Source organism: Cygnus atratus, chromosome 3 (assembly GCF_013377495.2).
Source record: "Cygnus atratus isolate AKBS03 ecotype Queensland, Australia chromosome 3, CAtr_DNAZoo_HiC_assembly, whole genome shotgun sequence".
Taxonomy (NCBI): Eukaryota; Metazoa; Chordata; class Aves; order Anseriformes; family Anatidae; genus Cygnus; species Cygnus atratus.
In genome coordinates this window covers 28,308,831-28,333,005 of record NC_066364.1, presented here as the reverse complement: position 1 = coordinate 28,333,005, position 24,175 = coordinate 28,308,831, and the positions used below count along the sequence as shown (strand labels likewise).

Sequence of the window (24,175 nt, the reverse complement as noted above, 5' to 3'; positions counted from 1 at the left end):
GAGGGTGTCAATCTCTTTTCTCAGGTGACAAGTGATAGTATGCAAGGAAATGGTTTTAAGTTGCAGCAGGGGAGGTTTAGATGGGACGTTAGGAATAGTTTCTTTATGGAGAGGGTGATCAAGCACTGGAACAGGCTGCCCAGGGAAGTGATGGATTCCACATTCCTTGAGGCATTCAAGAGACTTGTGGATGTGTCACTAAAGGTTGATGGTTGGACTTGGTGATCTTGAAGGCCTTCCTTTTCCAACCTAGATGATTCTATGATTCTTTAATTCTATGAATGGAAGACACAGGCATTAAGACTAGTGGTAACTTCCCAGTAGCATTGAACCTTTTCAAAAGGTCCTGTGCTTTCACTGACTGAAACGTGACTGTCTCTATTTTTGTTTTCAAAGCTAGTGAAAAGAATTCTGGGGAGCAATTTCTTCACTTGTATCTTGTGGAAGGGAGACCAGCAGTTCGATTCAGCTGTGGAAACTCTCAGAACATTCTGACTGTATCTCTCAATCAATCCATTAGCAAGGGTATACTCATCCCTATCACAATAAGGTAAGAACTTAATACTGTGCTACACTAAAGAGATTTAGTCATATATGTCGACCAAAACAGAGGAATTTTGCTTTTTCTTTTTTTTTTTTTTTGACAGTAAGAAAAAAAAATACTGGAATGCGAAATTGTGTTCATGTTTGGAAATCTTTTTCATAAGGTAGTGTTCTTGATTTAAGATTCCTTTTTTTTCACATAGATTAGTTCAGTCTTTTTAAGAAAAACATATTGTTGGATGTTAAAAATAGGAGCTCATAATGTATGAGCTAACATGGGTTCACAAACGTAAAGTCCTATCCCATTAATTTGATATCGTTCTATGATAAGATAACCCACATAGGAGTGTCTGGCAGCCAGTCAATAGTGGTATTGCCCAAAGCTCAATCTCGGGGCCAATTCTGTTCAATATTTTTTGTCAATGTTCTGGGTGCAAGAGTTGAATCCATGCTTAGTAAATTTGCTGACGATACTAAGCTGAGAGATGCCGTGGACTCCTATGAGGAACAAGAGGATTTGCAGAGGGATCTAGATAGATTAGAAGAGTGGGCCATCAGCAGTGGCATGAAATTTTACTAGATCAAATGCCAGACTCTGCATTTGGATGGAGTAATGCCAGACACGAGTACAGTCTGGGAGATGAGGGGCTGCAGAGCAGCTCAGCAGAAAGGGATTTGTGAGTACTGGTCAACAGCAGACTTGACACGAGCCAGCAGTGTGCACTGGCAGCCAAGAAAGCAAACTGCATTTTGGGGTGCATTAAGCACAGCATAGCCAGCCCATCAAAAGGGGTGATTCTCCCACTGTATTTAGTATTGGTGTGTCCTCACCTTGAATAATATTGTGTGCAGTTCTGGGCTCCACAATTTAGAAAGGACTTTCAGATAATTGAATGTGTCCGGATGAAGGCAACAAAGCTGTTTAAAGGGCTGGAAGGCATGTCCTGTCAGGACAGCTGAGGACACTGGGCTTGTTAAACCTGGAAAAAAAGTAAATTGAGGAGTGACCTCATTGCCCTCTACAAATTCATGAGTGGAAGTGGAGAGAAAGGTGCTCATCTTTTGTCACAGCTATCTAGTGACAGAATGCATGAGAATAGCTTGAAGCTGCAACAGGGGCAGTTTAGACTAGACATTAGGAAAGTCTTATTTTCTGAGTGGGTAGTGTATTACTGGAACAGGCTTCCTAGAGAGATGGTTGAGAATCCATGCCTGTCCGTATTTAAGAGGCATTTGGATAATTATTATAATGTTTTAACTTTGGGTCAGCCCTGACGTAGTCTGACAGTTGGACTCAATGATCTGTTTAGATCCCTTCCAACTGAAATCTATTCTATTCTATTCTATTCTATTCTATTCTAAATTCATTAATTTACTAATTTAATAAATTAGACTTGTGATCATATTTCTAATGCTAAGTATAGAACTGAATTACTGCTTAATTTTAAGATGAGAAATTAAAATTAGGCATGCTAACATATCGCAGTGCAGTATCGTATCTACAATGTCATATCTACATATGCAATTGCACTGTTAGCAGTTTGCAATGGTGGCTGACCAGTACTGTTATTTTTCATCTAGCACACACACTAGTTCACAGGAAGGTTAATTTATAATTTTGGAAAATATATTGTTATGTCCTGGTAATGGATTAACTCTTTTCCACTCAAGGGATTTCATATGTGCAAGTTAGGACAGAGGTAAGAATGAAATAATATAAATTTTATGTTACGTTTATAATAGTGACAACAAAATAATGGTAAAGTGTGTAATGTTCACTTCAAAAATATTTGAGAATTCTCATGTCCATTAAAATTTTAAGTTACCGTCATTCTGATATTATTTTACTTTGTCGTATAGTTAAATTGCTGCACCTGAACCGTAAGCATTTGTGATACGAGGGAACTCGTAATGCAAATTATTTAAATTAAAGGTAGTTCTAGCTAGGAACATTTTTGCTGTTAAAGGATCATATGTGAAGGAGACTGCAAAAATTTCCTTGAAACATGTATAGTGGTGTTCTCAAAATTGCCTTCTTACTACCAATACAAGGAAGTAAAAGCATCATCTGAAGATTTTTATGTTTGTCTTTGGTGATACTTCTGTTTTAAGTAAATATTGCAAAATTCTGGAATGTTGCTCATACTAGAAGTTTTGATGACCTCATTATATAGAGTAGATTGCTAGGAGTATATTGGCATTGGTATATTTGTATGCTAAGTGATCGTTTGGAATTTTTTTGTTAGTTTTTATGCTCACACGTTAAGCCTTACCATATTCGCTTATAACAAAAACTTGTTTGAATATAAATAGGAAACCTCTTTTCAGCACATGTAGGGATGAAAGGATCTATCATTTAAGAAACTGTCCATCTTACATTTCCTCTCAGCTGCCAGTCTACACATTAGTCTTCCACTCCATTTTAAACCATTTTTTTCTTGTTTTTTATTCTTTATTAATGCCTAGTATTAATGAAGCAAAGTCACACAGCATACTCAAACCCCATTACTTCTTAACTGACAGTGTATTAATGTGTTTTAAGATTTTTATATAAACTGTAGATGTATATTAAACTTGCAAAGAAAACTTTATTCCTTCTTGTTCCCATGAGCAAGCAGATAGCATTTTTCTCATAGAAGATACTTGATAAAAAAATACAGTTCAAAAAATTATTCTAAGTTTGTTGTTCTCTTTAACCTCAGAGGCTAATCTTTTGTGAGACATTGGTCAACTGATTGCCTGCAGTGTATTAGCTGAGGTAGCCTTGTCCCTGATTGATAAAATTAAAACATTTAAATGCTGTATAGCTTTAAAACTCTAACAATATCTTAGCAACAAATGAAGCTATATGTCATTGAAAAGATTGATTCAAGTTATAGAATTCAAGTTGACACTGAAAAATAAATTTATTTCCTTATTTTTTACCCTAAAATTAGCATATATATTTATGGATTCACTCTTCATGTTGTTACACTAAAAGGTAATGTCAGTTCAATTTACACATTACCTTTGTTTACTGGAATTTATTCTGCTATCTTTAAAACAGTGGCATACTAAATAACGTGAAATGCATGATTGTAGACTGTGAGTGGCAGGGATTTATATGCATCTGAGTTTATGGGCATGGCCTTCAAAATGACTAGTGATTATTCTTGTGAGTCCTTCTAAAATGTAGAGAGAGCAGTATATCCTTCACCAAACAGCAATAAAATTGTAATCCTTCAGCAATCATCCTTAACCTCTGCCAAAGGAAAAAGCAAACTTGACAAGGCATTTGTGCCTCCCCAGGATCTTGTATCATTGGCTATAAAATATGAATGCATGACAAAACTGTTGATTTGTGTTCTCTTAGTGGCTGTTGAAGATAGATAACTCTATCTGTACATTTTACCTGCAAAATGAATGATTTTTTTCCCTATAATGCAGGAAAAGAAGAGACAAAGACTGGCATAAATAACTCTTTGTTACTGTTTGAAAATACTCCATGCGGAAAACGATATTTCTGTTAAATTTGACTTTGAATTATTCTATAAGGTCATATTTGACAGATGTTCCAGTTCTGGATATAACTACGGTTCCAATGGGATAAACAGCATAACTCCCGATAACCTCTGTAGAAGAAGGTTTCCATCTTTTTCACTTTTTGTTTCTAAATACACAATTAATAGGAAGCTAAGATATCCCCAGAGTTCACAGCTATTGCTTTCTCATAGATTAACTATATGTTTAGTTCCCTTAGATTATGGTCATCTCTTTGAAACCTGATGAAGATTAAAAGAGTTTTAAATATTCAGTCATTTTGTTTACGGTCCTTGTGAAATGACAGCTTTATGGAAACAACCAATAAAACTCTGACTGCTTATTTCTTCTGCCTTGCCTAAAGAAACTAGGGACCTGTTCCAGTCCTGTTTTATTTGTTGTTTCCATTTCTGTTGATTTTAGAATGAGTTGATGCCTGTTCTTGAAAATGGGTGTTTTGTTTGGGTTTATTTTTTTGTGACTTCGTAATTGGGATTGTATTGATCTTTTCTGTTAAGTCTGTGAACACACATCTGACGTGTTGTTTAGATTGCCTTTATGGTTTTCTATGGTTTTTTGGTCTAGATTGCCTTTATGGTTCTCTACAAATATTCAAAGAAGATTAGTTTGACAACATTTCGTTCCATATGCAGGTTTTGAAATATGTTTGCCTGTTGCAAAATTTGGTGTACATAATTTGTGGTTAAAGTGATATGGCTGTCATGGTGGCCAGATGGTGTTTCTTTAATTCATTGATTGAAGGAAAGTATCTTTAACAAACAAGAGATTGAGATTATCAAGTCACTATGACTTTGATTTTTCTAGATAGAGAGTGAGATGAATTTTAGCAATTGGAGTAAGAATACTGATTTTTTTGGACATCTTATACTTTTCTGAATGACAATTTTTTAGATATACTTCCTTCCTTTAGATTGTCCATGCCCTAGGCATGACCACATGCTTGAAGAAGGACACCAAATTCTTTTCTGTTTGGAAGACTCTACACAAGCATTAACTAAAATCTTGCCTGTATAATATAGTATTATTCTGTTGTATCCTACCTGCAGCATTGCCAAAATTTTTCTATGGGATTTAATGAGTATAGTGACTATCTCCACAGAGCTTTATTGTTGTATTATGTACAGTAAATTTTCATAAATCTTACAAGTGAATATATTGAATGTAGTTGTTTCCAGTTTTGTGTCACACTAAAATTAGTACTTGTGGTGTGGATGCAAGCATTTATTCATGGCTGAGGTCACCCATGGCAATCCATTAAAGCAAAATTTGTTAAATTATTCAGTTATTGTTGTCTGACAAACTCTAGCCTGGACCATGTAGTTGTACAGAAACTGCTGAAGTTTATTTGGTCTTTCATGCTTCAAAAGCAGAAGGCACCTTCTGAATTGTGAAAGTTCTAAACATGGTTTTGTACCTCCACATGGAAACTTTGGCAAGACATAACGTACTGAATGCAAGACACGTGATTATATTATTAGTTTCCATGTTTCACCTCCACTCCCTCATTTTATGCAGGAGACTATTGTTTGAACTGATCTAAAAACTTTTTTATTACATATGCCTTCTTAAAATGCAATTGTTTCTATAAAAATATGTAAACCATTATCCGTATGATCACTCAACTTGTTTTGAGTCATGGAGTTTACCTGCTTCATTTCATCATTCCAGAGAGATATGTGTTCTCAGCGTATACTTTTAAGTCATCATTTCATTAGTATTTAAAGATGCCAGATGCTCTGCTCTGTATTACTGAAAAAATATATTAAATCAGTAAAATAAATAATGATTAATTTTCTGATGGTTTAGCATTGTGTCCAACATTACCAGTTACCTAGGATTACAGGAATTTGTTTTTTCGATAAGTTGGAAACAACTGAGCTGCTCTTCCTAAAGTGGCTTTGATCTGAATTAGTATATAGTGTAGCATATACAGCGTTTTGCTGTCTTCAGGTACACCTTCCTAATAATAATAGTAATAGATAATATTAATTAGCCATTAGTAATAGCTAATACTTCCAACATTGTTATGTGAAGAATGAGAAATGGGAAGGTGTTTTATTAGATAGCTTGGATCAACTTGATGCAATGTTGCCATCATCTTATGACACCAAAAATTGTTCCAAAATTCTTTGAACATTAACAGTGAAAGCAATCTGGGAGAGGTGTAAGAATCATTGGCCATATGAATTTATAAACTGATAAAGAAAACACACTTAGATACAGTTTTGAAATGGAATATCTTACATATTGTAATTTTCTAATTATAAATTTTGAGTCAGCGCAAACATGATTCTTATCCATGTGGATGTTGTGTTAAATGCATAAAACTGTACATGCTGTAAAATGTCTAACAGATTATAATAAGCTTGGAATTAGTTTCAGAAGGAATGCCTAATTAACTATACATATTTATATTTACTGCATTTTCTACAGAAAACATAAATCATGGTATCTCAGCATAAATCACAGTGTGACAAAACATAGAAATGCTTTCAAAGAGATGGTTTTCCACTAAAATTGCATACAGTTGATGACAGTTTATCAACCCTTGTAAAAACAGTTGGGGGCTTATTTCAGTTTGTAATGTATATCTGTTTCCTAAAATCATCGTATTTGCCAGTGTAAGGTGGGAAGGTTCGTGCATATACAGTGTTTGTTTTCTGAAGCCCTTAATCCCATTTCCATCAATGCAGCATTTTCCTTGCACCTTGACAGGCTACTCTTTTAGCTATTACAGTTTTACATAATTAAATCACTTTTCATATAATAGTCTCAAAAGTAGTTCCATAATATGTGCATTACACCAAACTGATGTATATAAATTCCTGTATACTTAATTAAAATTGACCATTTGAGGGAACATTAGGATCAACCACTTAAATTATTCTGTGTGGCCTCCTAGCTGAAATAACTCAAATAGAAGAATGGATTCTCATGTAGAAAAGCTTTCTTTTTGTTTTCATTTCAGTTTCAAGTTTTGTGCTTGAACTGAACATTCAGTGTGTTTAGAAATGTATGTCACTTTTTGAAACAAATATTTTAACTTGATATAGCAATGACATTTAGCATTTCATCAATGATCCATCGAAGCCAAATAAACTCCACTCAACCGCAAAGCTAGTCACCTCATTGTAGAAGGTTATCAGATTGGTTAAGCATGATTTTTCCCTTCATAAATCCATAAATCTCAGATCCTTTTCTATAGAAGTGATATCTGCTTTGTTTTCTTATATGCAACTTAGGAAGCTGTAATAAATGTTATTGGAGTATCTGCAAGGATGTGTAGTCTAGAAGCTAAAACAATTAGGATATTAGGAAGAAATTCTTTCCTATGAGGGTGGTGAGGCACTGGCACAGGTTGCCCCAGAGAAGTTGCGGATGCCCCATCCCTGGAGATGTTGAAGGCCAGGCTGGATGGGGCTTTGAGCAACCTGATCTAGTAGGAGGTGTCCCTGCCCGTGGCAGAGAGGTTGGAATTAGATGATCTTTAAGGTCCCTTCCAACCCAAGCCATTCTGTAGTTGGAAATTCAAGGTTCTAATGTTGTAAGCCTTAATGACAAAAGGAACTCATTTGATAAATGTGTTTAGTACCCCAAAAAATATTTGAGCAAATAGAGACAAAGTTATTTTAAGTTTAGATAAATTTCTTATTCTCACGTCCAGTTGGTATGATGCCACTTTCAATCTCCTGTTGAACATGGAATTTGAAAAATTAGATTTTGTTGGTAATTTTGTGTAATCAAATTTTATGAAAATCTGGCATTTTGATAAATCAAATTGTCTGAGGGCAAATGCTGACTTTTAACCCAAAAAGGTGCTCTGAATTTAAGCTTGAAATTGATGTAGTTAAATTCTTATCTGTCCTTCAGTATCATGAAAAGAAATAAAAATAAAAAACAGCATAATTTAGCCTCTGTTCCTTAAGCTATCATCCACTAGAATTTTTTACTTGATGGAATGAGAAATGGTGCAGGTGACTTTATTCCCTATAAGAAACAAGGATAGCTCTTACTTTTATCTTCGTTACTAAACCTTTTAAGAATGTAACATACTTCACTTGTATGACCAATGCTGCTACAGCAAATTTATAAGTATATTCAACTTAGCACAATAAAGTGAAATCGGGTTGAAAGAGTGAATAAAGTGAAAAAGTGATAAAGTGAAAGGGTTGTTAGGCATTGGAATAGGCTGCCCAGGGAAGTGGTTGAGTCACCATCCCTGAAGTTCTTTAAGAGACGTTTAGATGTTGAGCTTAGTGATATGGTTTAGTGGAGGACTTGTTAGTGTTAGGTCAGAGGTTGGACTGGGTGATCTTGGAGGTCTCTTCCAACCTAGACGATTGATTCTGTGTGATTCTGTGTGATTTCAGAAATAGTCCTCATACTCTGAATTTCATTGCTAACACTTATTGATGGTAAAGGAATACCAAATAGTTCAAGACAGTATATTTTCTATTTTTTCATACTAGAATTGAAATACTGAAAGGAATAGGATACATGGAATAAGGGACACATGCAAACTCTGTCATATCAATATTCACGTTTGAACGAGATCAGATGTTTAATGACCGTTGTACTCTCTAATACATGATCAGTATTTCATCATTATACGTTTTATAAATAAGTTGGTAATTAGATAGGTGAGTAGATTGTTAGTTTTTCATGTCATAAACTTCAAAAAGCACAACTGAAGTATTGTATAATTCAGAGCATCCTAACATCTTCCTGTTTAGCACCCCCTCTTATCAAAAGTGACATAAATAATAGCTGATATAATTTGCAGAATCAAAAGTAACGAGGAAATCTCATTTTCTCAAAAATGTGCTCAGGATTAATAATCACATTAAAGAAACAGTTTCATTCCACTGTTGATAATTGCAACAATTATTTATGACTTTCTTTATGATAGATGTTGCTAATAGCCGTTATTAGATTATGTAATTTTACTGAAGCTCTATGTCATAATTTACTAGCTTTTCCAAAGACTGAGCTGTAGATTCACCAGAATTAAGAAAGGCATACATTATAAAACGTAATGAATACACATTTCATTACCTTTTATTTTCTGATTTGGCTTTGTATTATAATTTTAAAATTCCACATTTGGAAGCATCTCTATATTTCTGCAGGAAAAAATACAAGATTTAAGTTCTAATAGTATATATAGTCCACTTCCATTTTCTGGATGCTTTTGCTTTGAAAATTATCTGCTTTGCCTTTCAGTAATGTTACAGATAAAGTGTTTATAACTGTTCTGTTCCCTATATTATGAAAATTCTAAACTGCATTTAAACTAATTTCCAGAATTTGCTAAGCTCCTTAGAAACCTCCCTTCATGTATTACAGGTGACACTGCTTTAATGGGGCATACCAATTCTTTTGTAGTCCTTTTTTATCCCATGTGATGATAGATTGTCTTCCAAGTTCTGCTATGTGATTTCTTTTTCTAGAGTTGAAATTTCTCTAGATAGTTTCCGCTACATGATCCCATGTGATTCACTTTTTAGTCATCCTGTGGCTGGGTGAAACAGATGGTAAAGGCTTCAAAATCATAGAATCATAGAACCATATGTGGTTCATATGTAGCTGGTGGAAGGGGAAGAAAATACAGCTCCTGACTAGCCAGTTTGGCACTCTTTGATGTACCTCATGAGCACTAGTAATTGTACAGGAATCAGAGGGCAGGTCTCCACAAAGCAATAGAATGGGCAATGAAGTCTTGCAGATGAGGCTAATGCGGGGTTGGTTGGATTTTGTCCTCTGTGCTGAGGAGAAAGGAGCAGTTCTTCTTAGTCTAGGTTGTCAGCTCCTATCTCAGCAGCAAACTTCCCGTGAGGATTTAAACAGTCTGGCTAGCCCTAGCTTGTTGCTTAGTTTGCACAGCTGTCAAATGGGACTAGTACTTACCTACCTCAGAAAGATGTTCAAAAGATGAAATTTAATAATCCTGAGGCACTCATATACCACCATTCTGAGGGCAATTTAAGTATTTAAACAGACTTTTTAAATTGTTGAATTGCTGTCCTGGTATATGATCTGTAGTTTGCACTATGCCAAGTCCAGACCCAAAATCATCACGGGACTTCAGATTCACAACCGTGGTATCTCTGTTTCATACATTTCATTGGAAATCATTCTTTTGATGGGGGCCAAGGGAAGGAAGAAATAGTGAAGGTTATTTCATGTTTTATTACTATTATTTAATCTTAATTACTATAACCTTACTTTTGGTAACTTCCTGCTTTCTAAATAAATTTCAGGCTGGTATTTAATGTATAGTTTACACATATGCAAAGAAGAAACAAACAATATCACACAACTGACAGTTTTAAGACTAGCCGGTTTAGGTCTACTTTTACTTACTGTCTGTATGACAATTGGTGATGCAAATGGAGTGACCCGAGTAAAATTTACAGGTACATTTGTTAAATAGTCCTCCTTACTAGTTAGGTAAGAGAGAGAGAGAAGTGAGCTGCATCTTTCTGAAAGTTTGAAAGAAACTCATTTAAGAAGCATAATGAGGAAGGAAGGTACTTCTCTGCATTTGATTAAAGCACGTCAATTGTGTGATAAATTTATCTTCTGGGATGTAGTTAATTCAGGTGGGAAAAGCTTTTTTTTTCATCTGTCCTACACCTTGACTGTCCTCATTATTCTTTGCTTCTTCCTTGAAGCACACACTGACCCGGCTTTAGACCACGAATTTGAAACTTTCTTTTCTGCTTGCTCAACTTTGTCTGCTAGCTCTCCCACCCTGTTTAACTTTGTTGGTCTATTTTCTATGTAGTTACTGTTATATCTATGATCACTTTTATCCACAGATGAAAATGGTCACAGATGAAAACGGTCACAAAGTGACCATCGTGGTCACTTGATCTTGTCCTTGCAAGGCTGTTCAATAAGAGACTTAGTTTTTCTGCTAAGAAATTTACATCCACATGTCAATAGCTTAATCTTTTAGCAACATGCATACGCATTTGGTAGAAAGAAGGTGTAGAGTGCAGATGGCAAGGTTTCAGCAGTGGCAGTGGGGGCTGCAGGGCCTCTGTGAGGAGAGGCCGGGGCTGCCCCTTGCTGGCCCATTCCAGCTGGCCAATGGCCCCACCGCAGGGCACGGCTGGGCCCAGCAGCCGAGGTGGTGGTGCCTCTGGGAAATGTGTTGTAAGAAAGGGGAGAAAATGCCACATAGAGGAGGAGGGAACAGAAAGGAGAGAGGGTGCGGGAAGTACTCCATGGTGCTAGAGCAGAGATTCCCCTGCAGCTTGTGTAGGAGACCACACTGGAGCAGGTATTTCCCTGCAACCTGTGAAGAGAAAAGGACCTTTGGCAGAAAAGGACCTGAGCATCCTGGTGGACACCAAGTTGAACGCAAGTCAGCAATGTGCCCTTGCTGCTGACAAGGCTAGCAGTATTCTTGGCAGCATTAGGCAAAGTATCACCAGCAGGTCAGGAGGGCTGATCCTTCCCCTCCACTCAGTGATGGTGAGGCCGCACCTGGAGTGTTGTGGCCAGTTCTGCCCCCCCAAAACCTCCTCGTACACAGGGACACAAGGGAGACATGGACATACTGGAAAGAGCTCAACATAGAGCCACAAAAATGGTTCTGTGATTCTGTGACTGCAGCACTCCATTCCCCACCCCTCCTGTGGCACTCAGGGTGGGCAGACAGAGGATTTGGGAATGAAGGCGTGCAGGTGAGCCTGGGAAGAGGGGAATAGGGAGAAGGAGTTTTAATTTTTGACTTCATTTCTCAGAACCCAAATCTATTTTAACTGGCAGTAAATTAAACTAATTTTCCTGAAGTCAAATCTGTTTTGCCTGTGATGCTAATTGACAAGTGATCTCCCTGTCTTTATCTTGACCTTTTATCTCAATCTTTTTCATGCTATTTTCTTCCCCCAACCAAACAGTCAGGTTGAGGAAAGAGAGTGAGAGAGCGGCTGGGTTAGCAGCTGGCAGCTGGCCGAGGTCAACCCACCACAGAGGGAACTCAAAGCGATACAGAAAGTAATTTTTCTACATCCCTTACAAATGTAGTTGTCTAGGCAAAACTTGGTAATAAAGATGTGGCCTCTGTAGTTTATTTAAATTATAGCTACTGCTGCCATGTGTTGGACAAGATTTTATTCTGTTGTTCAACAGAAAGTAAAAGTGAATATACTGTAGAATTCCTGTAGTCACATCCTAAGTGCTAGCATATACTGAATATAGAGAAGTAATTAATGTCTAGCACTACTGGCACTGTTGTATTTCCAGAGGCATAAAAAACCATCTGTTGCACTACAAGGCATTTCAGGATATGGTGACTGTTTCAGCATAGTTTGTAAACAAGTTCTGTGGGTCTGTGAAACCCTGTGTTGTGCTGCAAAATGGCAAAATACTATAGAAGGCCAAATTCTTATTCAAACTCACAATCCAAGTGAACCCTGTTAAACAGATTTGTAAGGTGGAGGTTTGGAGTACATTAAAATAGAATTCTTCTCTGGTCTGTGGAGGCTCCTTTTCTGGAGGCTCTGTGTACATTTTTCTGTTTGGCTTGTATAGCTCCAGGTCACATCTGTGTCTTGTAGTATGTGCCTCTGTAGCTTTTCTTCTACTGCTTCTGTGCTGTTCTCAGTGCTGGTCAGCCTTCTGTGCTGCTGGTGGATATGTCTTGCTACTGAACTGGAGAGTTTTAGCGAGAACACTGGAAACTAGGGATCTATACATTGTCACAGAAATTGTTTTATCCCCCCTACGGTTCACATTGTCTTGTCAGAGCTGCCAGCACCTAGGGGACTGGTAGTAATGAAAGATGTGAATGTGAGAGCTATAGTGTTGCATGCTGTGTTGCTACTAAATTACTCAGCAGCTGTTCAAAACACCTTCAGAAAATACATTTTATCTTGCATTTGAATGCATTTTATGTAAAACTGATAGGTGGTTTGGCCCCTGGGTTTTGTTCCCAGCACTGTCAGAAACAATCTTCTGCAACCTCTTTTGTTCACCCATCTGGAAAATAACAGGATTATACTTGCCTGCCTTCTGTGGGAGGGTGTAGGTTTTGCTCAACAGCAAATGTTGTGAAAAATACAAATTTAAACACTGGTCTGTGCCTGACGTAAGACAAGACATGATCTGACCATTTCCTTCCTTGGCTGAAGTACATGAAAAGACTTCTTCCTGAACCTGCCAAAGAGGCAGATGTTTATTACTAAGAATGTGAATTCTTCTTTCACCTTTAACAGAAGAGAAGCACATACTGCTTTGTTTTGGTAAATTTATTTGGATAAAATACATACCATTATAATCTTTCTGTAGTCTCCTTTACCCCAGATTTCTAACTGTATTTTGTGTAGGTAGTGAATCTGGCACTTTTATCATACCACTTTGTAAATGATGTTTCTTCAATTCCCTTGCTGAGCAGCATGTACACAGTTTTACTGAAAACATAAGGTGGAAATATGTAAGATAAAACAGGCACACAGCAGCACATGAGTGAAGGATGCTGGTTGCTTGATGCAGACAATAATCCCAGCAGCAGCTCATGCCAAATGTATACACAATGTTCTTCAATTTTAGAGCTCAGTGTGGTAATGCACTGAGGTTCTCCCAGCCAACGGTGCAGTATTGCCCATCTTGCTAAATACCCAGATCCTGCTCCAAGGGCTAGAAATGCAAGTGCTCTTTAAAGCCTTTATTATTTCATCTGTTTCCTCTTAACCTCTTTAAGACTCAGACTTAAGCCCCAAAGGATGTGTGTGTTTTTTGTTTTGTTTTTATGGGTTTGGGTTGGTTGGTTTTCGTTTTCAGAACACAGAGCACATATTTAATAGGGAAATGGCAAGATGGTAGGCATCATCATTGGCTTTCCTTCTAATAACAATTGCAAAAAGTCTCTGAATGATAAAAGGTAATCCTGTGACCTTCAAATAATCACACATTCTGCACACATGCAACAGTGAGTTTCACTGAATTTCAGAATAAATTATTTTGAGCCACTTCTGCACACTATAACATCTGTGACAAATTATTTTATTTCCTTGTGTGGTGTTTTAGTTTGTTTTGTTTTTGTTTGTTTGTTTGTTTGTTTTACACTGATCAGCATCTTACAGCTTTTGGAATTTATATACATATATAAAAGTTCTGTTTGCTCAGGAGGGTATTGTCAGTCTTATTGGGCAGGCAATTCAAGAGCAGGCTGAATAACTTACACCAATTAGCTGTGAACTGCTGCTAAAATTCTGCCCATCCAATTAAAAGATGATCTTTCGGGGGATTTGGTAATTTGGCTTTCAGTCAGATTGGACTTCTAATCTTGCTCCCTGAACAGCTGTACCAAGGTGTTAGGGGGCACCATTCTTTTTGGCAGCAGCACAGTCCCAGATTGACTAAAACTGCCCCTTATTAACACTAGGACAAAACACCTTATCACTCAGACAAGTATGGCAGTGAGATCCAAAAAGAGGCCAAGATCTTGGAAAAGTCCTCTCTCTTTTTTTTTTATAACAGTTTCTGTTGACTCTTATTTTGACGAGTTAGTGTGTAGAAAACTAACCTTATCCAAAGATCATGGGTCCAACACTTTCAGAATTAGTTCTCTTTATACTATGATATATGTGCTATGATTTCAAGTGATTTGTCCATGTAATTTTAATTACAGCTAATTATGTTTTCTGACTGGTTTGCAGTAAGGTTGTGGGGATTTTTGATAGCTTTTATCTTTTTGTTCATGTAGCACTAAATCACCAATTAAACACAGAACAGGTTTTTGCTCTCAGATCTTCAGAATTCTTACTGTGATGTTTTCTTTTTTTTATATTATTTCAGTAGACCTTTCAAAATCTTTTTTAAGAAGACAGAGAATGGCTAAGATGACATTTTTCTTTGTGATAAGCAGGAAAACTGTTAAATATACCAAAGGTTGCACACTGAATACAGAAGACCAAAGGGCCAAAACATTTACAGCTACATTAAGTAGGAAATGAAGCTGCACAGAATTGTTCGGTTTGAACTCAAGCTGAGCTGCAGGAAGCTGGTATAGCTCCTCTCACATTACACAAGTTCTTAAACTGAAGATGAACTAACATCTTGCCACCTGCGACTTTTGTGCATAGTACTGTTGCATTTTGTGGTGATAAAATATACCGCTTAAAAATTGATAAAATTGTACGTATATATTCTGTATTTTTCTTATCTCTTTGCAACCCTTTAAACAACGGGATAAAAATTCAGGGATTCTATTCCTGACAAACCTCAACAGATCTTATTAAATGGTGTCTGAACAATTTATCTCTTTCGTTTTGGCTTCTGTTCTTTCTTCATTATTCAGAAGTGACCCCAACTGCACTGACTTCTTAACCAAAGACCTGTCTATCATGATGCCTAGCAGAACCTAGCAGATTCTAGAAGTCTCCAAAATGTATGTTCAAACATTTGAGATCTTTTGGATGTCAGCAACTGACAGAAGCCCTGCTCATTTGAATCCCAGATAACTGAGAATAGTTTTCTATAGGCTTAAAAGAATTTCTGCTATAAAACTAGTGTGCTTTAAATCATTTTCATGAATGGAGGACACGTAGGCTCCAAAATATTAAGTGATTGATCAAATATGAGCACTTAAAACTTTATCTGCTAAGATTCTTACTTTGTCCTTTGCAGTTTTCCCTCTGAAAATAAGCATTTTGTCTGTTTATGTTGGTATGGAGTTGGTTTATGATTCAAGCCAAATGGGCTATTTCTTTCCTACCTACCGAAACTCATTGTCACAACATTCAATAGTAACAATGAGTCAGAAGCAGAGCTTCATTTGCTCCCCCATGCTTTCCACAATGAGAAAAGGATGATAAAAGGAAGACAGTGAAAACAAAATAAAGCTAATTAGTCATGTAGTAGATTTTCTGTAATAGATTCCCAACACAACTTATTCTGCTTATATAATTATATGCAGCGCATATTACAGTTGAATCATCATCAGCATGCACCCAGCTGCTCCTATGCCAGACACAGGTGTTTGGGTTTATTTTTTTTCCTTCCTGACCAGGCAGTAGCCTTTTTTTTTTTTTTTTTTTCAATTTTTCTTTAATTCGAAAAAAACAATCCAGTAGCTGTTTACTGAAAGCAGCACTAGGATTAGCTGATCTAATCCTGCTCGCAGTATCTTTCTACCCACTCTATTCTTCTGGCTCACAACTGAGAAGTAGATGCATAATAAAGAAAGTTTCCCAGATTCATCGTTAAGCAAAGCAGTTAATATTGACAGAAGACAGACAAATATTTAACTGCTGCAATTTAATCAGAACAGTGAGTATGGTCTTTAAAAGCACATTGGATTTAGATTGATTCTTTTTAATTTCCAGCAAATTTATATAGGAAAGATACCTTTGTGAATAGAACTATAACAGTCACAGAACTTAAACTCATTATCTGGCATTTTGGGGCCATGTTCTTTAGCAAGTCTTTTCATCTATCTTTGCTTCACCTCCTTGTCTGTGATACAAGAGATCACAGAGATCTTGTTATGATAAAATTCATTAATAGTCACAAAATGCTGAGATGCATGGCCAAAGACTAAAATAATCAAAACAAATATCTTATGTCTGATAGGTGTTTCCTAAAATACAGTGATCTCAGTTAAAACACATTTGAAAACAGATCTACTTTGCTTGAACCTACTGCTGTCCTTTCTGTCCTTTAAACAAGCCTTTCAGTGTTGTAGTCCATAATACCCTTATGGCTGGATGGGATAACTGGGAGGAAATTTGGACCGTAGAGCTCAAAATTTGATGGTTAACAGTGCAAAATCTAGCTGGCAGTCAGTTCCCTTATTGCTCAATATTGTGGCCAAAAGAAATAATGAAGTAGTCTATTAAGTACTTCAGAGGAATAGAATCTTCCAGAATCAATCTTCCCTCCTAGGGATTGCTTCATACACTTGTCAGAAGTACAATGCTATAAATGCCCTTCTGACCAGGATGGAAATGTTTTACTATAAAACATTATTTGAAATTATCCTTTTTTCCTTTTCTATCTAATACTGAAGGACAACCTTCTTCTCCAAACCTTTCAAGTATATGGTGTGCAGACTGGGTTATGCTGGTATGTTCAGTTTGGTCATTTTTAGTAAGATTGTTTTGTTCTTTTTGTTATGGCATTTAAAGATTGAAAGAGTGGCTTGAAATGAAAGAATACTCTTATTTTTGTTCTCTCTTCCTTTCTAAAGGAAAACTTCATTTTTACAACCCATTTGATAAAATTCAACTGCTGATCATCATTGAATCCTCTGAGTAAAATCAAATCCCCAGTGTGATCATGTCACCATCCACTGTGCTGTGGTGCCCAGTATTCTTTTATCTACTGCAGTAAAAAAATAGAAAGTAACCTTTGGAGAAGGAATGTAATAATGGGACCAGATAGTATCATGAATACAAGCAGATAGGCCAAAACCAGCATTGAAATGTAAAATCGGTCTATACTCCACCTTTATAGTGGGCTGTATTAAGAGAGTGTCTACTTTTAGGCCCCTATGAAGGCCACCTGTAACTTAGGTGTTAGAGTGGCTAAAAAGTAATGGTCTTCCCTTCAGACTGATTCAGACCACCATAGTGAGTTGTATATTTTTTCTGTTGACTGAAAAGGCAGACAGTGACGATATGCCATTCCCACAATGTCGATTTCAAATATTTAGTATCAATTAGTAGGGAAGAAGACAGTATACATGACAGGCCTGACTCACACCCACACATTACGGGGTTCATTCCCTTTGGGATCCTAAACATTGACTTTTCAAACACAGAAAAAAAGTCCATAACACCGGAGATAAGCTAGAAGCAGCTTGACTTCAGGCTAGTGAGGTAGGATATTTTTGTTATGTTTTCACTGCACTTTATATATGCTATTTAGTGACCTTTATGACTTCAAAGTATATAAGAAGTTCTTGGACCAGTTGAGTCCCTGTCACAGTGGTATAGGCTCCAGTACATTCTTGTGTTTCAACCTGTGACCCCATAGATGATACATTCCTTTCTGTACAGTGGTCTAGCTTCAGTGAGAAGGCTGGAAAGTGGTCCTAATCCGTCTCAGCCCATTCTGGTTTACAGCAGGACAGCTCATCCATTCTCTTGGAGTGTGTGTTCTGGCTCTTGAAGGTTGAAGAGGACTGAGGGTCTCCTGCTAGCCAACATCCCTAACCACAAGACTTTTTTAAAGGAAATGGGCTTCTCAACATCTGCCTTTTTCCACTATGTTATATGCATGTCCATTTTCACTGTGCGTACTGAATAGCTCACACTCATCAGGGGTTTGGGCATCTATCTCTGAGCCACAGGAGAATGTAGGAAGAAACTAAACCCTGAAGTGCTCAGGGTAGGATCATCTGAAGCATGTGTGTGGTTACATTCTGAAGGACACTTCTGAGGTACAATTTTGAGCAACCTTCTGTGGCTGACCTTCCTGTGAGCAGGGGAACTGGACAAAAACATTTCCAGAGGTCCCTTCTGACCTCAGTTCTGTGATTATGTGATTGTGAGGCAGAAAGGAGGTGCTGTCAGCCTTTGGGTCTCAAAATTAAACACACATTCCTTAATTTACTGTATTGATCCTAGATAGTATGTGTCAAAATGCAAAATGTTTTGTTTTTTTTTTTGCTGAGCCTGCATTCTCCCATGTTTGTTTACACACTGAGTTAAATGTAGTGCATACTGCATATTTAAAAGCAGTAGTGACTGTGGTTTTATTTAAATGAGTATTTTTCTTTTACCTTTCTGTCAAGCTTGGGCTCTGATAAATTTAGTCTATCGTCTAGCCTACCCTTGGTCTGCAGTTGGTTACAGTTTGACACCAGCCAAGTAATTTCACTTATTTGAAATATGGAAGGATTAATAATTAACTTATTCATAGGGCTGTAGTAAGGTTTGGTTAGCTAGCTAGTAAGCCCTCAGTCCACCCTGCAAGTTTTAATATACATTTACAAAACAGACTTTTTCTTTACATTTTCTATTTAATTGCTCTATTTGTCATTATATTTACACATTCATACACAGAGTGTCAGAAGGACAGCCTCATACTGCCTACATTCTCCACCAGTTTGTCAAAATGCAGCCATGGTGCCAAAATGCAGGGATCGATTTGTGGCTTCCACTACCTTTAGTGCTTTCTGCCTGTGTGCTGCACACCAGACTTTGTCTTGAGGTACTTGATTGATTAGTGTGGGTGTAGCTATGCCAGGAAAATAGATGATCCCTCTCTTATTTCAATTCTTATTGCGTTACCTGAGATTGGGAAACCAATAATAATTAAAATTAGAAAATCGCAACTACTCAACAAAACACTGCTCACACAACAACGGTAATGAGTAACACATACATATCCCATTCACTCATTATCTGGAAGAGCTTCATGCCTCCCTGGGTGTAGTGTGGAGGCTGTGACCTCATGGACCATGCTACCTGTTGTTCCCTCAGGGCCCTGAATGCAGACCCCTTCCTGGGGTCTGGCTGATGGAGCTCAGGGCCAACACCATGGATGGCCTGGGGGCAGCCCCAGATCCCAGTGCCCCAGGCTGGGGCTGCTCAGGTGCCCCCGGCTGCCCTGCTCCTGGCAGGGGTGGTGGGGCTGGGACAGGCCCTACTGCCGGGCCCTGCCCTGCCACCCTAGGGAGCCCCTGCTGCTCCTGACACCCCGGCCTTGCAGGAGCAGCTGGCCCACACTTTGTCGTGACATAAAATCCTAAACCTGTTCAGGATTTAACACTCTGTTCACCTTGTCCTAGGTCCAGCAACAAGACCAAGGCTCCAGTACTTCCTCACTTTAGGCAGCACTTCCACGCACAAGTCAGCCTTCTGGGAGTGGCTTCTCTAGTGTCTTCAAAGCATCTTTTCTCCCACCAAAATATGCATAATACCATGGTGGGTTTCACATAAGCAGTCTCCTGGTCCAAACATTATGTGGGCCATTCAGTCAAATACTTTCTGTGATTTCCTCCAGTCATCCCTTTCATCTCCTGTTGCTTCCTCATGTTACCTTCAGTTCCAGCCTCCAGGCAGAGTTGTTTACTTCTGCATGTTACTTTTGAGTCACTACTAACTATAGCTGATCTCCAGAAAAATGTGGTTTGCTTCTTCCCACCAATCATGCTTAGTGACCTGCTTTCTTACAGCTAATAGCGATGAACATTTCCACATAGCATTTTTCTCTGACAAATTTGTGGAACCCAGACAGGGACATCCAGACTCTTTCACACAGCAAGAGTGTAATTTATAAAATCCATCTCCTCCTCAATGTGATAAATTGAATGCTGACTGATGGTGCTGAGTATCACCCAAAAAATTGGTTTGGTTATTTCAAAATTAACTGTTAAACTACTTCAAACCAATGGTGTCAGCAATTGCAGTACCCATAGTGAATATAGTGGCCAACATATGGAGACTTGTCTTCTTTGTGTATGTTATTCTCCCTATGATATTTGTCCATTATGAGCTTTCCTGTTGTATGGATGCTGAAGGGCTCCAGCTTCAAAAATGCTTCATATGTTAAATGTGTATACTTATATAATATATATATATTTATAAAGATAATGGCAATATAAATAAATATTTTATGAAGATAAAGCTTGTGATATGCGATATGCTTTGTTATGACAAATACAATATTTTGCATGTTTATGAACTTATGTGTATGTTTCATAGTTCCCCAAAACTTCATAATATGGGTGTTTTTCTGCCAAAAAAAAAAACAGGCCATCCAAACATTTTAGTGTTCTGAATTATACACTGAAAGTGGGGTTTACTACTGAATAGATCAATTTAAAAGTAAATAGGATCAAACCAAATGGATGTATTCATATTGTGGGACAAAATCTGAGCTAACACATTTTCAGGTGGGAACTTTGTGATTTCACATTATTTAATATAATAGTTAAATTGACTCTGATTTTATTTGTGCGTATAATCTATACACTGGCAAATCAGGAACAGATTAATCTGAAATGAATTTTTCTCAGTTATAGATGTTTATTCTGATAAATTGAAACTTTATGCAGTGCCTTATTTGTTACCTGAAGTATCTACATGATTGATAGTATTGAGCATCCCTTTAAAATGAAATGTTTAATTTCAGCTTTATTCTTGTAGAGAAATGCTTTCTAATATTTCTAATTTCAGCATGTATGGATTTGCATTCCCAATATTTTATTGAAAAAGTGGACATGAAAATGAAGAAATACAGCACCTCATCTGCAACGAAAACCAGACTGCACATACACAGCAACAGTCATTGTGTTGTTTACACTTCCTTAATTTCCTTAATGACATACATTCATAAAATATAATCTTGTTAAAGGGCTAGTGTCCAACATAAGGTTTCATCTACCCATGCATGAAGAAATGCTGCACATTTCACATCATAAAGATTTCTCTTTTCCATAAACACCTCACAGTTTCTATGTTTATACTCTGATGAAAGTAATCCGTCTTGTTTAAAAAATGGAAAACTTAATAAAGGGTGGCATATGAGCACACATTTACTCATACAAGCTAAATGTGTTATATTTACCTTGTTTTTCTTCTTTGCAGTTAATATTCATGAATCTTGTGAAGTATTTATTTTCCAAATAACACACTTCAGCTCAAATATACATTGCTAATCAAAGTGTCTGAATAAAATAGGAGATAAGACATTTATAATATGTTACAAAATGTGCATATGGCTATTTAAATATTCTCTCTCTTGAAACATATCCAAATTATATTGTAATCCATATTTTTTTATATTCAAGTAAGGAATAAATATATAATACTGTAGTTTCATGTGCATTTTAGAGTAGTTTTAAAGAAAATTGCAGCTAAAATGTATATAAACATATTCCCATAAAATAGTCTCTTTTTTTCTTTAAAAAAAAATGTTTGGCTATAGCTTAGAAAAAATTTCTCAGCTCTTCATATGGATTGCTGTGATTTAGAAAACTTCAAGTACAAGGTATATATGCAAGTATTATGAGAATATTAATTTCTCTGACATGGCAGTTCTAAAGCTCAAACTCTTTAGTGTTAAGGAAAAACACAGCATATATGTCATAAGCAGGCAGCAACAAAACAGCTAATGACTCTGGTCCAGTGAAAGGTGGACTTTCATCAGTTTAGATGATAACAATACACTATGAAGTTCTGTGCTATTCTATGCTTATATGTGCATTCTGAAAGCGCGGATGTGCTCCATTCTGGTCCTTTGTTCAAATAAATATGCAACAGCCAAGTGGCAGTTTTTGAAAAATGCAAGCAACTGATTGTATTGTCTGGTAGTTAGGCTTCACAAATCAATAAATCTTCAGTCTGGTAAGTGTATGTGCCATTTAATGTTTCTGTCTTGTATTATTGACCTGAGGTGGGTTGCTCATGCTTTGTGAAATTAGATTTGTAATGCGCCTGGCACTTTTAGTAGCACTGTTACCTCTCATTTGTTATCTAAAATCAGAGCTACTCTTCACTTGTGTTGAAGAGAGCCTGAAGGGATTATGATGACAGGGACTCATCTTCTTTCTTACTGATGATGTCAAAACAAAAGACACAATGTTGGTGAGGATTGGAGACACAGAGATTACTCTCTTAACTGTTGCTACACCCTACTAAGAAAGATAAATTATTCATTACCAGTTTCATGTGGGCTAGAAATTGTGTGTTCCCCTTCTAAAGTATACTCTGTTGGAATTCTTGGCCCTTTATTTATGACAACATAACAAGAAATGCTTACCACAAATAAAATGCTAGTGATATTTCTTGTAATATAGAGAAAACTACTTTTTGTCAATAACTTAGTTTCAGTTAGACTAAAATAATAATTTACCAAGTTAAGCAGTACAGTGGAGATTTCAATATCCTAAGAGGCAATCCTGATTCACATTCCCTTTCCATTTTTTTGATATTAATGTAATTCAACTGAATTAGGCATTCTTAGACCTTAGTTCATAGACAGTTGAGTAGAGAAGACAAGTGCTTCAGGAGCTGGTCCTGAATGATAACAGAGAGTAGATGTCTGCCTTTTCCTTTTTTTCTGACTAGGATTCGTCTGAAAATGTAAAGAAGCAAATTACTTGAATATGATCAGCAGAGCCTGAGAACAGGCTTCCTGAATCTCACTAGGAGGAGTAGGTACATAAAGTTTGTCTAAGTCTGAATTAGGGCAATGTGAGTGTTGCTCTAAGGTTCAAGGACTCTAGTTGCAAAGAACTAGAAGAGACGAACCTTAAAGACTCTGAAACCAAAATACCATTAAAGAATCTTCAATTTATTTAAAAAAAAAAAATCAATACTTAAATGCATACCACTGGAATACCAGGAGAAAATCTTTTGGTCATGAGTGGTGGTAAAGACAGCAACCTCAATTTCAGGGCTCGCACTAATTGGCAGTAGAAGGATTTTATTCTTTGCAGTCTCCCCTGTATTAACACTGTAAGTATATAAATTGTTCGTTCCCTTGGCATTCAAGTTAAAGAGTAGGCTTCTCATTAACCACATTGCTTAACCTATTTTTCTTTTAGTTTTCCCCAATGTAGAGGGGGGTGTAGTAGTTCATTTTAGGCCATCAGGCTATGTAAAGGAAAAATAATTAGTGCTGCCTGGTGGAAGTGATAAATGTTGCTCATTATTGTATTTCTTCTGTCTGCAATAGGTAAGAAAATAGAATATTCTCAATTGGAGGTCATTTTAGTATTGTATTGTTATCTGTACCACATTGCATTGAACAGTTTATTCATGTGTCAGGTGGCCTCCTAATTTTCATTCATAGGATCAGATTTATGTGAGACCCTAAACGGAAGACTATATCTTAAGATGGCTCACATAATCATTCATTCCTACATTCTAGTGCAATACTAAGCTTCTAACTCCAGAAGTGTCGATATGCTGCAGGGAGTAATAGCCCTTCTCAGGGGCGGGGAGAGAGAGAGAACTGGTAGGACATTACCTACCATGTCTCTTTGTAAGTATATTAAAGTACATTTTCATGCTCTTTTGAGGCAGTTTGTTGGTGAGGTGTTAGGACAATTCAATCCTCAACTTTTGTTTAAATTTACCTTTTTCATTACTGTGTTGAGTGGAATTTCCCCTGCTCAGAATGTGGT

General features: G+C 36.9%; 1 protein-coding gene across 1 annotated transcript in view; it reads left to right on the top strand.

Moving 5' to 3' along the window:
* EYS (eyes shut homolog) overlaps positions 1–24,175 on the top strand; it is a 728,533-nt gene that overhangs the window by 581,155 nt on the left and 123,203 nt on the right. Inside the window, exon 28 of the mRNA XM_035543068.2 lies at positions 397–550. Coding sequence (XP_035398961.2) covers positions 397–550 — 154 coding nt within the window. The remainder of the gene's footprint in view (positions 1–396; positions 551–24,175) is intronic.